Source organism: Myripristis murdjan, chromosome 10 (genome assembly GCF_902150065.1).
Source record: "Myripristis murdjan chromosome 10, fMyrMur1.1, whole genome shotgun sequence".
NCBI lineage: Eukaryota > Metazoa > Chordata > Actinopteri > Holocentriformes > Holocentridae > Myripristis > Myripristis murdjan.
The window spans coordinates 8,363,589-8,382,188 of record NC_043989.1 but is presented as its reverse complement, the minus strand read 5'-3'; the positions used below and the strand labels follow the sequence as shown (position 1 = coordinate 8,382,188).

Genomic DNA, 18,600 nt, shown 5'->3' with positions numbered 1-18,600 from the left:
GTTTACCCAGGGTCGGTTTGCTGAGCACAAATGCTCTTTTCCAGTAACATCCTATTTTGAGCTCGCACAGATACAGGCCTGTTGCTATCCAATGCAACCACAGTTTCTTGCTCTGCTCATGAGCACCATGACAGCAGTTGTTTAAAAAACAAGGGGTTCATGTCTCATTCATTGCCCTGACCAAGATTTTATGACTGGATTCATACAGGCAACCCTCTCGCCAAAAACTTGCTCCTCTGAACATTACACTACCAGAAGTGAGTCAGTCCAGTCTTTTCCACCATTAATGCCAAAACCAAACTCTTGTCCTCCAAATGCCTGGGGATGATGTCTGTGCAGACGTCCCATCCAAACAACTTGCCAAAGGGTGCCTTTGCCAAGTTTTTACCTGGATCTTCCAAGTTGACATGAGTAGTAATTTGAGGATTAGAAAATGGGAAAATTGATGTTTCTGAGGGGAAACGTCTGTAGACAAGGGCAGTGACTTCGTGTCTGCAGGTTAATTCCCATAAGAGGGGAATACAATTATTGTCTAATTGCACCGTTGTGCACAGAGCTGCTCTCTATGGAGGCATTCATCCAAGGGTTTCCTAAGACTGTATTTCAATCTCTATGGCAGCACTACTTAAGCAAATACATTGATGTATACAGTTTTGAACAGCAGTGCGACTACCATCAAAACTCAAACTGAATCCTTTTGAAGAACTACCTCATCGATCTCACCCTCTCCTTACTGATCCTCTCTCCTCAGCTTGGACTCTAACAAGCTTTACTTCTTTACTTAGCTCTTATTTAATGTCTTTTCCTTGCATTTCTATCATTCTGTGATTATAGGAATATTGTAAGTGCACTATACAGCTTTGACCCCCACATTTCTTTCTAGCAGTCACTTATAATTTTAGTGATCAAGGAGCTGAAACCTTCTCTACTCTTTGTAAGTCACTCTTGAGCATCACATACATTTCTACAATAAAAATATTTATTTATGTATTTATGTAGCACTTACAAAAACAAAGCTACAGAGTGCTTCACATAGCAAACCGAGAACACATAAAACATAACATAGAAACACATAAAAACACAGCAATAACGGTATAAAAGTACACCACATTAAAAATTTAAAATTATGGGTAAAACCCTTAAACAGAATAAAAACTAGATTCAGATGAAATCGGGGAAGGCAGTGCAATGAAATTAAATTTTAAGCTTAGATTTAAAAGAAGCCCCTGACTCGGCCTGCTGTATTTCCTTGGGCAGGGTGTTTCAGAGCCTCAGAGCTGTTACTTCAAAAGCCCTGTCCCCCTTAGTCTTCAGCCCAGAGTCTGAAACAGATAGAAAGCCCCTGCCCGAGGACTCCAAAATGCAGCCAGGGACAAGTGGGGGATAAAACATCTGAGATATACTGAGGAATCAGACCATGTAGTGCCTTGTAAATAATTAAAATTACCTTAAAATCAATTCTAAAATGCACTCGAAGCCAATGTAAAAAGGCTAAAGCCAGTCTGGTGTGTTCAAATCTGTTACTCCGGTTAAAACCTTGGCAGATGAGAACTGTACATCTGTAGCTGCTCTAAAGATTTTTTACTTAGGCATTTGAAAAATCTCTTATAGTAATCTAGGTGTGATTAGTTTAGTGTGTAAAATAGTTTCTGTATCTTTAAAACTTAACATTGGTCAAATTCTTGCAATGTTCCTTGATAAAAGCATGCCTGCATACGTTTTTGTAATGTGCTGCTCAAAGTTTAAATTACAATCAAATAAGTCACACAGATTTCTAGAAACAGGCTTAATGTATTCAGATGGGTAGCCTGTAGATGGCAGTATTTTAACATTTGTGTTGCTGGAGTTTTTGCCAAGTTCAATTGAAGAAAATTCTTAGACATCTGGTTTCTTACATCTTCTAGGCACTCAACATACTGAGGTCAGAGGTCTTAATGGGGAAATATAACTGCATGTCATCAGCATAACAGTGAACAGAAACACCATGGCCACAAATAATATCACCTAAAGTTAGCATAGAAAAATAGAATAAAACTGGTCTCAAAACTGACCCTTGAGGTACCCCATATGGTGACATATAGTTGTTGACGGACACACAGAATGTTTTGTCTGAAAGATAGGATTTGATTAAATTCAGGGCAATATCTGATATACCCATCCTTTTCCTCAGCCTGTCTAAAAAAATATTATCATTTATTGTGTCAAAAGCAGCACTCAAATCAGCCAATACAAGAAGGAACACATGCTGGCACAATTATTCCTTAAAAGATCATCTGTGACTTTAAGATGGGGAGACTGGAAGGTTTCAAAATTGCTGTTTTCTGCCACAGCAGTGAGGATTTGCTTAGCCACAATTTCTTCAAGTATTTTGGAGATAAAAGGTCATTTTGAAACAGATTGGTAATTTTCAAGAACCATATGGTCAAGCCCTGACTTTTTCAGAAGTGGCTGAACACGGGCAGTTTTGAAGTAGTCTGGGATGCAGCCCAGGCATAGGGAGCTGCTGAAAACTGAGAGCAACCATGGCCCAATTGTTGCAATTACATCAATTAACAGCTTAGTTGGCATTTTATCCAAAAGACATGAGGGCGCCTTCATGTGGGTTACTAAATTTAAAAAAAAAAAAAAAAAAAAAAAAAGAAAATTGCTAAGGAAAACCTGCATGAAGGCACTCAGTGTGTCTTGTTCTGGGGAGTCAACACCAATTAAAGTTGTACAAGGAATTATATTGACCCTGATAGACACTTTCTTGGTAAAGTAAGTGTAAATGTACAAGAAAATGCAATACAAAACACAACTGGACATTTTTTATATGGAGACATTAAAATATCACAGTGAGATCACATCTCATGGTGAGAAAAAACAAAACAAACCGAGTTCCATACTGAGATTTGTATAACGTAATGAGAAATACCACCCAACCCCATATGCTTACACTTGAATGCCTAATCATTGACTGTCTATACATGCAGGCTAGTAATTAGATAATATAACTAATTCACTCTTATTTTAATTGAACTCACCTAATGGAAACAGCTCAGTTAATTAAAAATCAATCATGTAAATTGTAATTGCATTAAAAATCTGAAGTGATAATGATTTACTCATTGAAATCACTCACATAACGATTAATCCAGTGCCATAGTGCATTGGGTTGGGTACCTGATGCGGTTGCACTTTGCATGTAAATGTATCCCACTGAGCCTTTTTGTCCAAGGTAAACTGTACAATGTCTCTTTGAGCCCATGACCTGCAATTAACCCTAATGATGTGACCTTCAATGAACTTTTACACCCAGACACCTATAAAAAAAAACACACACACAATTCAGCATGAATCATTATCTGTTGTGGACTTCACTCAACTAAGTGGTTCTCATTTTTATGTGCTTGTTTGGGAAATGGGTTGAGAAATGACAAAGGGTGGATAAACGCTAAACACTCAGCATCCAGTTTGCCTTTTTAATAGACTGGGCTACACAGGTCATTAAGCTTCCGACTGTCATCCATTCGTCACACGGCCTCCCAGCACCCGTCTCCTGACTCTGACTGCTCATAAAACAGCTGCTCAATCACGTGTGTCCATGTGCCTCCGAAAATGTGCCCGCCGTGTGAGGCAAACCTTATCAGGGAGACATAATCGAGAAATGGAACTATACTGCCAGCCACTGAAAGCTTTATAATATCTTTGGAAACAATGAATATTCATGCGGCTGCATTTAAGGAACAATAGCTGTCTAATTGCCTGCCATGATGAATGGTTGTGAAACAGATGCCTCCCTCTCTGATGCACTTAAAAGCTCATGTGTGTATCAGAGTATAATACACTTCGTTTCTCAAAGCTCTTCTTGAGAGATGAGTGAGGACATTGACCTCCCAGTTACCCCTTCCATGGAGAAATAGTGACAGCCCTGAGGCTATGGTGGCATTTAACTGTACAAAAAAAAAAAGACCTAACTACAATTCTCTTTGGTGAATTCTCCTCCACATCAAGATTTTAGATGGGTGCATATCAGGGACAGGAGATATGAGTAGATTAATAAACTCACATCAGTCAGTAATTAAATCTGTATGCAACACAGACAGAGATGTTGAGATCCCGGTAATATTTTATATAGTGTCTCTGAGGTTGAATTTGCTTTGTCTTGTCTGACTGTTATGAAAAAACATCCTCGGGGGTTGTTTTTCTATGTGTTTACAATGGAGAAAGAGGGGTCTTTTAGGACAAAAGTTATGTGAGAAATCCGTTAGAGAAAAAAAAGGAGCCCAATTCATATTGCCTTAAGAAAATACAATGTAGACTGATTTGTTGTAGTGCTGTCTTAGCAATATATTACTCCAAGTTATAACTGGGAGAGAAAGGCTAAACTTTCTGAGATTGATTATCAGATCCATACCAATGCAAAGATTTGATTTATTCGATATGTTAAACTTCATGTCTAGGTTTCATGTTCATGGTATGAATTAATCGAGGGACCAAAAACAAAAAAAAGCCCATGATTCAGTGTGTCTGAGATAAAGATGATCCAATTTGTTGGATTTTTATCAACCAAATGCGTCAGGATTTTAGCTGCTATCCTCAAAAGTATCATCATTTGTTTGATTCTTCTCACTATCAATCATTTTTCCAGGGCAAGTACTTCTTTATTATTTTTTTTTCAAATAGTGGATATCTGCTTTTGCAATAAAACTGCTCTCTCCTGCAGTGCCTTATTTTTTTTATGGCTAAAGACCCATTATTATAAATGCAAGTTACTGAATAATCTCATTATTAAGATTTGTATGTTTGGATAAGAAATGTTTGTGTTAGAGCCATTTCCTAATTAGGCTATCTTGAAATGCAATAGCTTGTCAAAAATCTAATCTTGTTAATACAGAGTATGCAGCTAGATGAGACTAATGTAAATTTCATCTGCACCATTTTCATCAAAATATGTTTTGTATCAATAAAAAAAAAAAAAATGCCTCACAAGAGCAGAGTGATGGATTGATTGTGCTCAACATAATGGAAATGTTGGCACCGACAGACCGGTGAAGAATTTTTCCTGTCCAACGTGTTGCATACAGGCATGTCAGTGATCTGCCTGAGAAAATCCATCACCATGAGCATCTGATGCATTGCAACCTGCGCCTGAAACAAGCCAACTCAGTGACCCGCTTTAAATCTTGACTAAGGCCTGTCAACAGGTGTGAAGGGAGACAAAGTGTAGAACAAACTTTGGCTGTCAAGGCAGAAAATGAAAGATGGAATTTGGCCAGCGGAGTAGGCCATGACAGATCTGCCTTGTCAATGGCATCTCATTAGTTGCCCCAGTTCCGGAGCCATTTTAATGCCGTCGTCTGTAAAAGCCCTAATTAGAAACAGCTGAACAGATGTAAGATGCAGAAAAAAAAGAAAAAAGAGCAGGAGGGGGCTTAACACCTTTGCTGCAAACTGGTCGGTAACCTGTCATACTCCTGTTTCAGAGTCTCTCAGTCTCTCTCTGCGTTATGCATTCAAAAGGCGTCTTTTCAAGCTGTTGTAATGGAGTCTTGAGAAGTTGAGAAGCCAGAACTGGGGTGTGTCACCTTTGCACGGGGTGAGTTTTCAACAATCTGGTCAGTGTTTTTCACACAGCATTAACACCCTTAGTTCTTTCTTTCCTCAGTACTGCACTGCCCCGTCAGTCAAACAATGTGGGCAGCACTGTGACATCTTCTTCCTTGGATATTCTGTTGATGAGGCTGAAATTTCTATAGGTGGCGCTCTTTTCATTGTCTGTTCAACCATGGTGGCTATTTATGATCACGCTACCCACCCAGTTACGCTGAGTATTTCAACCAAATTGGTTTTTGTTACTGTAGGAAATGTAAGATCACTATTTTTCCTAGGAAAGATACTGGGTGTCAGTAGCAGCAAATGTAAAATTCAGAAATGGAATCACTTGTTGTGTAAAATAGAGAGTAACAAAAAAATAGATAAGTAAAAAATGAATGAATAAATGACAAACAAATAAGTGACCAAAAAAAGTTACAAAAAGATGCACTTACATGAAAATGTCACTGATTATTCCTGTAAAACAGCTTAAGTACTGTGTTGTGTTGCTGGTCCTCAGTGGGTGCAGCATGCCACCAACACGACTATGGTTAAGGCCAGTTGAAGACATTATGCTAATGCTGTCAAGGTTTGGGGTTTGTTCCCTGTTTGGACCGCAGACAGTGCAAACGCACGCACCCACGGCACAGCGAGGCACTTTGCATGAAAGTTAAGGGAATTTTATTTATATCATACTTTAGAAATACAAAACCAACGGGTGCCAAAGTGCTTTGCAAAATAGTAGGGTTAGAAACAAGGAAAACAGACGGCTGGCCATGTGAAACACTGACAACAAAGTTAAGATGTAAGAGAAGTAAGAGTGTGGTTAAAGCACAAATTTAGAGCACTGGGGGCATACGCAAACATGTCAAAACCTGGGAAAAGGTCAAGATTTTTAAAAAAATGAGTGTTAAAAATTGTAAAAATTATGCTGGTTTGGTGCTTGGGGGAAGGATATTCCACAGTTTTAGTGCAGCCATGGCCAAAGTCTTCACCAAAGGCATGTATTACATTACTGCCAGCTCTAAGCTTGTTTAACATCCTTTGATTTCAGCATTTACTCATTGTGTGTAATAGTAGATCATCCTTATATTTGCTTGCATTTACGCCACATGACTAAATTAGTCATAAACTGTATACTTCTTGGTGTAAGGCCATGCAAAATCTGTGCAGTGAGTTTTTTTTTCTCCTTTTCCTTCTCTACACCTCTGCACCAGCTGCTTAATCACAACCAGAATCTGAAACTCTTCTAATCATCAAGCACATTAAATGCACAGACATTTCTCATGATAACATGTGCAATAAAGAGTGCATTTTAGACATGGTACAAGACTTTCAGCACCTTGCATGCACTGCAAAAGGCCAGAACAGCGTCCTCCATGAACAAATAAAAGGGGAGTGCATACAAAGGTTTTGTCATGAACTTTGATGATATTCTGCCTTATTCCTCTGCAAAAATCTCCATTTTAACAAGTCATTTAATCTCATATTCAGTCTTAAAAATCTTGTTGTTGTTTTTGTTGTTTTTTTAAAAGGAATTTTAGGAAGGTATAAATATGTTGAAACAAGGCAGAATGAAGCAGATCAGCCCACTAGGATCAAGAAAATGACACTTGATTCAAAATTCTGGAAGCAAGTTGATTCGCATTGGAAAAAAGTGGGATTATCTCATCCTAGTGTCAGATTTTTTCACTTCTTTCAAAAGAAAAACAAAATTTTAAGCCTCAATTTGAGACTAAATGACTTGTTAAGATAGAGTTCCTTTGTACACCGTTCTGTCAAAATAAATACATAAAATAAAAACTTGTGGCTATCGTGATCTCAAAATCAAGACCCTCTAGGCAAATGACATTTATATTACATTTTATCTAATCCAAAGTTACTTGAGTACAACAGTGTGGGTGAATTCCCAGATCCTCAACATTACAAGCGACCGGTGATGAGAAGTATCAGGGTCTGAGCCACACCTGCTAAACAAAAAGTGAAACAGATATTCCAGCACTATAGAATGATCATGTATTATTGAGAAGCTGGCATGAGAACCAGGGAGAAAAGGTCATTTCTCTTTTATTTCGTTAAATGGAGACTGCTGCAGATCCTGCTTAGTGTGCAGACGGCATCACACACACACACACACACACACACACATACACGACACACAGTTGCTGGAGTCATTCTAGTCAGTTATAAGCCCTAATAGCTAATGTGCATTTTCATTCCATTTGGGCCGAAGAAATGGATACCCTCCCATGGGGAACCAAGTGTAAGCATGCCGTGGCTGAGCGTATCCAGTCTGCACCGAAAACCTATTTGTGCTTTGGGAAAAGCCATACATTCTCAAAATAGTATGTGTGATTGGGTTACCGTCTCTGTATGCTGGTGGCATAGCGTCGTATATCACATCTCACCATGTGCGAGGTGACATAATCCAGCTAGCATGGGACGGCGCTGCACCGATGATTACTGGGACAGGTGCGTTTTTTATTTCCCCCCTAAATGCATTAGAACTGGGATATTTCACATCTCCATTTAATAGTTTCTGGTTCTTTTCTCACTCTCCTCGGATGGCAAATAAAGAAGACACAGTGGGGGTTTGATTTCCATGGGCATGCATGAGTTATGAGTTAGTGTTGTGAGTAGTTGAAGCAATAGGAACTGAAAGCAGGAATAATGTCTCCATATGAACTCAGGGGGGATGAATAGTTGCGTGTACAGTTGCACCTTCACGGCGGACTGTGTGGCACATGAACAATACATGGCTCAAGAGCCAAATGCATTAAAGATGTAAAGCAGTTCAGCTGTTCATAAATAATAATCATGTGAGATCCATCCGACCCAACCCAACATCCCGGGAGCATCTCTGACCTAAAGTACACGAGAAAACACTGAAAAAAAAACATCCATCCTGACAAGTAAATTATTCTTCTGACTGAATGGAGTTGCAGAGATTTTTACAGCACTGCATGTCGTGCTTCCGCCTGGAAACCGGTGCTCTGAGTAGGTGAGACTCAAATTTTTCTTCTACTGAGTCTAGAAATCTAATCTATCTTAGTGGAGGTGGAAAAATATCTCAGAGGGGTCGGGTTTTATGACTCGGTACAAGATTAAATGACTTGTTGAGATGGATATTTTTGCAGTATAGACATGTAAAGACTATTTTAATATACCAGCGAATGCAAAGTTTGAATGATGAAAAAATTAATTAACACAGATGAACTCATTAGCTGAGGTTTATATGAAAATAATACAACTAGGAACCCTACGTAGAAAGCCGAATGTATTCACCGACTTTACAAAGTGACTACTTTTCATTATTATTTTATTAGTGGCATTAAGCTGACTGTCATGCAGAATCTCACTGTATAGCACAGGAGGAAATGGAAATAATGGTGTGCAATAGCAATAAGCACTGTCAGGGCCCAACAGCTAAAGACTATATTTGGGAATATATTTGACGGGAGATAAGCCACATTAACTAATAAATAAGGCACAAACCATAGCATCTTGTAAATCCTATGACAGTCTAACTACTAATCAAGCATACAAACCTAATATTGTTTTTAAGAATACACTGAGATTCTATTTAGAGAGTGTATATACATAAAGTGTATGAAATAACTAAATGTTTGACATTTGCTTTCTTGTTGATTAAGACAAATTAAACAATAGAATTGGGTTCATTCCAAGGAGAGCCAATCTGCTTCAGTGCATTAGCTGATACTTATTCAATTATTACTTATTCTGGAGTATACACTGAGATTTTGAGGTCACAAAGTCACACTGTGATACACTGTACTTTTATTTTCATTGTGTCTGGTGACACCAGGTATTCATGTCTATAACTGCCCTGAGGTATCCACTGTGTTATGGTTTTCTGAATTGCATGAGGCCGATCACACATTAGTAACCCATCGCTGGTTTCCAAAATTAGCATGGCTAATGATGGGGCTTGATAACTGTGAAATGTCTCTGCTGTATCGAATGAATCTGGTAGCTCTGTTTCACACATGAGGAAGCCTTCAAATGATGACAGAGAGGAAGCAAAATCAGATGAGTTTGTTTGTTTGCACCACAATGCCGGGTCTGCTGTGACCTTCGAGCTGGTGTCTTTCTCGCTATCAAACCATAATTGTGGCTACACTGTTTAATGTGGGATTTTGGGAGCAAATATTGGAGACATGCAACTGAAACACAGAGCAACCACAGACAACTGCCTGAAATCAACTGTGGCTACAGCTGTTAAAATATAAAATAAAACAGTTGTGTCCTTTGCAAAAACTTCTGCACAAAATTGTGTGGAAAAAAGTATGTGTTGTCCTTGTTACTGTGATACTGAAACATTATGCCACCCCCATATCTGGATATACATACCCTAATGCAATGTAATGAGACATATCAATGCTGCTAGGTGAAATGTTAGGACCTGGGAAAGCCAGCCTTGTTTTTAGCTTGCATTCTAATGCATTTTCGACATTATCTGATTTTCAAAGTGTTTCAAAAGCCCCGGAGGTCTGAGACTTTTCACACCACATAGTGGGGCAGCAGGAATAGTGGAATAACAAGGTTTCCATGTGACATCAATGATATGCCATTTGATGGACTGTGTGGAGTATTTTTTTCCCTCCAAATTGCCTGCAGCACTGTGAGAGCATTAGCCCCCAGCAGAAAAGTAGCCCCCTCACTTGGCCATGTTTGTGCCTACTGAGCTACACAGAAGCAGCACTACCTTCGTTTTTTTTACAGAGGGAAGAAACTGGGTCTATCTTCGCAGACACTACACACAGCTGTGCAACTATTCAGCTCTCGCTCTGGGTCAAGCTCCTTGTCAGTCAACTGCAAGGTGACGCCCAAGCCCTGTGAATTGAGGAGGAGAGTCATTACAGGACACTTTGAAATACCTCTCTGATAGGAGGTGATGACATCTGCCAAGCTATGCAGACATGCCCTCGAGAGACGGTAACCAAGGTCATCTCATCCCGCTGCCAAGATTTTTAGTCCAATGGAATTTCAGTTGCCTTAAGACCGCCATTACCCACAGGACAACTTAGGTCCGTGTAAGAGAAGCACATTTCTGGCAATATGTTTAAATTCCCAGAAGGCTCTAGCTCAGCCAGTTGTTTTATTAATGGAGACTCCTATTTGAGGGGGAATTAGTGTTTAAACCACAAGAATGATAATCTTCCTGAGATCCAACCTGCCAACATTTAGATATCAACAGCAGTTTTCAGAGCTATCATCACTTTTTTTTTTAACACTTCAAGAGATAGTTTATGAAAAATTAAGTTTTTGATAGTGGTCCAAAAGATATAAAACTTCGCCTGCCTTGGCATGCTCACAAAACACATACATCAATTACCACTGTTTTACTAATTGAGTTACTGATTGCGCTATTGAGTGTGTTTCAATGTGCGGTTGAAGATGCTGAACGATATGTGTGAATCGGGGTGTTTCTAAAGTATTCAGTAAACCGCATAACTACAGGTTTGCTGTTGTTCACTTTCTTATGAAGGGAAAATTACATTTATGATATGTTTTGAGTCAATTCCATGACCCATAGGTCCCTGAAAACTGCCAAAACCCTATTTGAAAAACACGTGTGCCAATGGGAGGATAAACAAACCGTCCTCTGTGGATATATGTTTTGGACCCGCAGCAGCAGTAAAAACATGTGCGAGGGCAACAATCGGCACATCCAAGGCTTTTTCAGCCCTGTAGAGAAACAAAGGGATTGGAGGAAATGATGCTGCCTTGCTGTGAATGACAGGTATTTGTTCTGACAGGTAATCCTGACTTTAGGCAGACATACCCCACCCTTCGTGTCTAGACTGCACCGGGCAAACACTTTCTTCTCCCTGTCAGAGTCAATGTTAGCACTGGGGCTATTTACAGTGCCTTGTTTAGAAGGCTAAATTTATGTGCGTTTGTTTCCTCTGGGAATCTCGATGCCATAGATGCACGTTCAACTCACAATTGCGCTATATATTTTTTTTTCAGTCTGCCTCATATTGAGCTTCTTTGCTCTGTGCCAGTTAGACAGTAGCTACTTGAGTCATTGTGCACAGGCAGCTGATAACATTCACAGAGTTCTTCCACTAAAGAAGCTAAATTGCTGTTCTATTTGAGTAATTTCATTCCACCGATAAGGAAACAAAGCTGCTATAACTGATAGAAATTTAATCTGAGTCTATTTGCTTGCAATGGAAAGCAGCAATATAATTTTTTTTTTTTTTTGCCTGCTGATGCGATAGCAGCTTTACAACAGAGGAAACATTTGCAATGAAATGTCGACAAAGCTGAAGCTTGACGCCAGCCATGGCGTTGTCATTTGATATACAATCATAAAGCTCATGGTGCAACCCACTGGCATTCCTCATCCACAAACTGCAAATAGTTCAGGAAGTGGGTTTCTTATTTGAGAACAGTAGATGGAGGACAATGAGACCGGGAAAGAGGCAGGACTGATGAGAAATTGAAGGAGGGGAAACAAATAACATCCTGACAAAGATATGAGTATGATGTTTCTATTTTTTTCAAGCCAGTATTTATCCAGGGAATGTTTACAGAACGTGCATGTGCTTTCTCAGCAACTCCCTTCATGGTGCGCTCATACTGTTTCGGACACACCTGTTGGCTGGCCTTTGCAGCCACAGTCTTCTGCTATTAGCCACTGCACAGCTTGGAATTAAATACCTTGCTTGAGGGCATCTCAACAGTATAGCTATAGAGATGTAGGTACACATTTCTCATTCATTTCCTTCCCATATTTTCCCATCTGGTCCAAGGACTTAAACTGTCACAAACAACACTTTCTAGTCGCAAACTTGCATCTCTTGCATCCCACATCGCCCTGCACAGATGCACAGAATTTAATGAAATCAGCACAAACACTGAAATGCTGACTGCTGTATGTGATGCTGTCATGAACAATGTGAAGATTATGTTCTTTCATTGCAAAAGGATTATGTGACAATAGAACATGAGGGATATGCCATCTTCACACGTCTGTCACATTACAAGGCCAGCAAACGCTTAAGTTTAGACAAGTAAAACATCCTCATTTGCAGTCTGGGTTAAGGTTAGACCACTGACAAAACACAAACATATATTGCAAGAAGCCAATGTGCCATAACAGTGATTTCTAAACATATAAATACTATCACACTGGAGTTCACTCTCCTCTTTAGGGTTAACTTTAGGCAACTAAAATAAAATAGTTATGGCTCAAGTTTTGATCATGGTTAAATAAGCGAAACTTAAACTGAAAATGAAAAGTCCACTCACAGTGCAAAATTTCTTCACAAATTCGAAGTTCAGTCCAGGTTTGCAGATTTGAAGGTCAATGTTTGCACCCATCCGTCGCCGATGACGTCCACATCCTTACTTTCGACTGCATTAGTTCAATGTCAAACCTCTTCGTCTTCCACATGATCCTTTTGCAATAGAGGATGTATCTCTTTCACTTCATGTGCACAGAGGATGTTATTTGCATTTTAAGACATAATGCTCATTTCACAAAATTTCATGAGACCAGGCTGCTACCACTGCCCTGTTTCTTACTGCTTTGACCAAAACATGCCCTGCCAGTGTAAGAAAAACCCGGCTGTCGTGGATTCAGCGGGGCAAAGGACAGACTTGGAGGCTGTGGAGAGTATTTCTCCAACAGTAGAGCTTAAACCTGTGACCCAGATCCCATGAAAACTCCCTTGGCTGCTTGCGAGGGAGAATGTACACTCACTGCCCGAAATGACAAACAGCAGGCAGGCGGTGGCATGCTTAACTTGCCAAATACAGCACTCCGCGTTCAAATAGTGCTGACAGGGAAAACACAGACACAGTTATCCGGGGTCCCCTGCTCTGGAGTGAGATGTTAAGGGTAAAAACTACTAGTGCCAGGACACATAGACCTGCTTTATTCAGTGGTTGACGTGAGGGAGAACTATCAAGAAAGTTCATACTGCTGTTATATCGAAAAACCACATAACTGCAGTGCGGAAATTTTCCTTTTCTTACTGAAATTGTAGGTTAACATGGGAACCCATGTGTTTCGTGAGTTCCGTGATGAATGAGCCAATGAATCCCGTTAAAAACCCATTGTTCAAATTCTAAAATATATCGCCATCAGTGGGGAAATAAGAAATCATTTTAACATTTCTGAAAAAGCTACTCTCACTGGATATGTGGTTTTACTCTGACAATAGTGATATACTCAGTGTAATTGTTGGCTTCTGAGTCTTCGATTCCCACTGAGTTCAGTAAACATTCAAGTCATCCATTTTCTTTGATGGGTTTAATTCAGCCAAGCATACCGGCCGCTATTTCACTGCCCCCTACGTTGATTAACTGCATATTGCTGCATTCATTTCCAAACATATCCATCAAAGTACTGCTTCTTCTAACTGGAAACAAGCTTTCCCAGGGAAACAGACTCAGAAAACATCTGACCTGTATTAAAGAATGAATGGAGATTCCAAGCCCGGCTAGTTTTGTTTCACCGGTTTTACAGCCATATCGTAATTTCAAATTAAAACATAAAGTTAAGTGCAATGGAAACCACTTAGCACAACATAGTGGTAACGTGAATGCCAGCTGGCCAAGCTGGTAGCTGCCAGCAGAGGAGGCTTGCAGCTATATAAACCACTCTGGTTGGGCCAGCCAGAAGAAGCTGGGTAATAACTGCCTGATAGGGAAAGAAGGTAGCTCCTAAACAGAACAAAGCATGACAACAAGATGATGTTGGCTATATTTAACTTGCACAAATTTAGGTGTGGTAACGTTTGAGTTTCTACATGCACAATATTTGTTTCATAAAATTCTGGAGGAAAATCACACACTAGATCCTCTGAGTAATATAATGATACACTCTAATGATACACTCTACGTAAATGTGCTTTCAGTTACACATTGTGTAAACACTTAATTTGACTGTGCTCTTGCAGTCATGCATTATATGAGTATGTGTCACAGTTCTCCAAAAGAAGTCACAGAGCCTAGGCAGGCCACCCACTTTCCCAGTATAAAATGTCCACCATAAAGTGTTTATTTGTCGGCATCGCAATCTAATGAATGCACAATGCACCTCAGTATCCTCACACATCTAAGCATGTATACGTGGAAAAACACACATAGGCCCATTGGCCTGTGAGCCCCATAAACCACACTCCTCCCCCTAATCTCATGATCTTTAGTGGAACAGCAGCTTCTGTGATCACTGGCAAGTCCAGTGCGTTCCTTGCCTCCCTCCAGCGGTGCTGTGGGGGGTGACTTGAGAATATCCACAGGTAATCTGCATCTTCTACAAATATCTGCAGCCGGATTCCTTTAATAAGACCTCGGCCTGTGCTTGTGGGTGGGCAAAGTGGTGGTGAAAACATGGCCTTCTACGGGAAAGAGGAGCCAGACCACTTAACTCGGAGAAGTGATTTTCAAGAGGCAGCCCTGCAGATGCCCTCCTTGATTGGGAAGCTGAGATCTATCTGTAGCTGGAGGAGCACTGTTATAGCTGGCTGCTCTGCCAGCAACTCACAGCCTAATGGAAAAGGCATTGTAAACACTGTAGCATGACATGAACCAATGCCATTCTAGTGCAGTGAAACAAGCCTACAGTCTAGTATGTAATAAACTAGAAGACAAGTTGCAGTGTGTAGTTTTACTGTGATAAGCATGAACGTAACTCTTTAAACATGAGCACCAATAACACAACTCAAAAAGAGCTCTGTCACATGCAGAGATTTTTTTAAGCCTGGAAAGTTAATCTTATCAAATCAAGATTACATTGCCTTTGCAAATGCAGTAATGATTGCCTCGCAGTTTGTCAAATTAAAATCATCATGAAAAATTGTGAAATGGGCACAATGTTCTGCTCTGTGCAATTAAAGTGAGAGGAATGTGTTTCCCATCACAAAAGGAATATGTGGTGGAGACAAGAAAGAGTAAAAGTAAATGTAAAAGTTTGTGGAGGTCTGGAGTGGTGCATGGACAGAAACACTGGCTTGCAACCCTGGTAGCCTGGCTCAAATTCCCAACTCATCCAAATACTTTTACTAATGTGAATGATCTTTTCTTTATGGGCAAAACTTTTCTCTATTAAAGGAATCAGAAACAGGGATATCTGGATGTTGTTTGAGACAGATGAAAATAATACACAGCATTATCTCATCATGCACTATAAGTACATAAGTTGAACTGCTCTACATAATCAGATTGATTGATAGCTGCTCCTCCCTCTCCCTCCTCCTCCCCTGCTGCTCTTCATTTCCCAGTGGATTATATGTTTTCAAACGAGCAGGGCAGGTGGAGCGAGACTGAAACTGTGGGTACAGTGACATATAAAACCATGACCAAAACTTTACAGTCATGAGATGAATGCGTGAAAATGGCGTGTCCAATTGGTGCTATTGTCACCTAATCCTTTCACGGTGGAGGAACATAATCTTCACATTATTTGTGACCACAATCTGCATTACAGAGCTTGGGCTCATTTCACATTTTCTTTTTGAGACTCTTATCCAAATCATTTGCAGCATCAGAGGATTGTTACTCGGCACTGCTCTGGCCTCAACGGCAGACAAAACCCTCTGATAGCTATCTATAGAGTCATCAGCCACCTCTTGCCAAGTTTAATACGACGGGGACCGTAACTCTCCGGGCAACTACTACTAAACATGCCAGACAGGTCTGGCTCTCTCCCCTCCTTCAGATCAATATCAAATCGACTTGGAGCATCAGGAGTGCGCCAGAACGGTGAGTACTCAGACGCTCCAGTCAAAGGTTACAGCCGGCCAGGCCAGTTTAGCTCTCAGCCAACGTGTGACCGCTGTTTTAAAGAGCTCTTTGACGGTTTAACATCCCTCCCCCCCATGTCTCTCCCCTCCTCCCCTCCTTTCTCCTCCCTGTTGTTTTCCTTTCTCAGCCGCCCTGATTAAACCTGGAGATCCCAACGGGAGGCTCTGATTCCCCGGCCCCCACTGTTGCTGCAGTGAAGTCAGTGCTACATGTCCTCACAGAGGGCCAGCCAACCCCACTAGCTATAGCATACTGAGTGCTGTTTGACTAGTATACTGTTCACAGGATATGTCTTACCTTTGTACTGTGGTTTTATGTTAAGTTCTGTTGTCCTTTTACGCTGTGTGCTACTGTGAAACTCTCCAAGTTGGCGAGATGTCTGTGCACCAGTGCTACCAAAACAAAATTTAGACCCATTTATTGTACTTGGCTATTATTAAAATAATCCTGATGTTGATTGTAACAACCTTTTGGGGTTGCTCTCTTTTAGAGTGGGAACGAGATGGAGCCAAGCCAGAATACTCACAGCCCATATGGTGCTACTCCTGCCCATATGCATAGGCTTGGTCAAATCCCAACACAGGAGCCACCTAGGAATACTGTGACAGGGAGGTGTTTCAGGCAAATTACTCACTATATAAGGTAGAGCCCTGAGCACCACATTTCACCCTTTTCCATCATACCTTTTTCCATCATGCTATCTTAGCACAAACTGGCTAAACTGTCTTTGCAGAGACTTTGACTCGTGCAAAAATAACTATCTGGATTAATGTCTCTTAGATATTCTGCAAGGTCTATTGTAAATGTTTAGTGTCAATATAGTGCTGCTGGGTTAATATCTGGAAATGTTTTGTGTTTCTGTTCTGTGTTGCTTTCCATGCTCCTGTATTAAACTACTACACTTTACATATGCAGGCTGTGAAAACAGTGTACAGTCATGAAAAAAGGTTATTTGTAGATTGTCACAAACCCATTCTAATTAAAAACTACTGGCGTGTGTTTTTGGCAATAAAGAAATTTTCCAAACAGCTTGTTATTAATGTAACCCTAATAAGCTGTGGGTATCTTAAAAAGCATGAGAGCACACATCAGAGCAACAAAGGCTGATGAAGTTACATAACTGACGTTCATTAATGTAGGCTATAAGAGGTAGCGTGCAGCCTATTTGTGTTGCACGCGCACGCGCGCACCAAAAATACTCTGACACGCACGGACACACACGCCTTACAACAACAAACAGCTTGATTGCCAAATTGCCCATGATGGCAAGAAATCATTTGGGGGTAATTATTTACTTACCCCGATCCATTTTATGTTCAGGACAGCATATACTTTCTTTCTACTAAGTGGCCGTGCGCCTTTAAGCATTGACAAAACAGATTTTTTTTTTATTCGATAGCGCAATTCTGCAGAGTTCAGAGGGTAAGCAAATTACATTGCCCGGAGCGACAACCGCTGCATGAATGGAGCCTTTTTATGATCATAGAGGAAACTTCTCCCGGGGGACATGAAATTTCAGAGGGTTTTCCCTCTTAAACATACACGGGTACACTTTAAAGGTAAAAGGTAATTTCCACTTCCTATCATGGATAGTGCTGTTTGAACAGAATAAAACGCTCTCATTCATCGCAGCTTAAATTCAAGCAAGATGTGCTTTCTTTTTTTTCTACCTCAGGAATTGCTTTGAGCCCTGGAAGAATAAGCAAGAGTAAGCATTAAGGGGCTGTAAGAAATTCCCAACCAGTTTATATTCAACTCCGCCGCTTTGCTAAAAGTGACAGGTCGCAGTGAAAACTCACTCACCGTTCTGTTCCTTTACGCTTGGATGGTGAAATTTGCTGATATGAGTTGATTCAGCTTCCGAGCCATATTGTTGGAGAAGCGATGCAAGAAGGAATAATAATGGAAGGATCATTTGGATTAGTGGTGGTCGGCGATCACAAGGCGCTGTAGACTGGATGTTTTATATCACCACGCACATTTGTCGTTTAGAAGGCAGCAGTGCTGTTTGGGACACATTTGTAGGGGATAAACGCAGAGTAGAATCCACATAATCTTAATCGTGAGCTCAGTCCTTTAAAAATAATAGAAAAAAAATCTTCCTATATTATGTCCAGTCCTCTCCAAAACTTCTAGTCCGGTGGCCTCTGCGCGCTCTGGCGATCTGGATGCAAGTGCGCACCTGTTGGTTCTATGGAAAGTTGAGTGCAAAGTTTGGTATTGTACTATTAGATTCCTGGATTT

The 18,600-nt window shown here is 40.4% G+C and overlaps 1 protein-coding gene across 1 annotated transcript in view; it reads right to left on the bottom strand.

The window, feature by feature from the left end:
* pdgfc (platelet derived growth factor c) overlaps window positions 1-18,292 on the bottom strand; it is a 47,224-nt gene extending 28,932 nt beyond the window's left edge. Inside the window, exon 1 of the mRNA XM_030062246.1 lies at window positions 18,160-18,292. Coding sequence (XP_029918106.1) covers window positions 18,160-18,271 — 112 coding nt within the window. The 5' untranslated portion in view covers window positions 18,272-18,292. The remainder of the gene's footprint in view (window positions 1-18,159) is intronic.
* Between the last annotated feature and the right edge of the window lie 308 nt (window positions 18,293-18,600).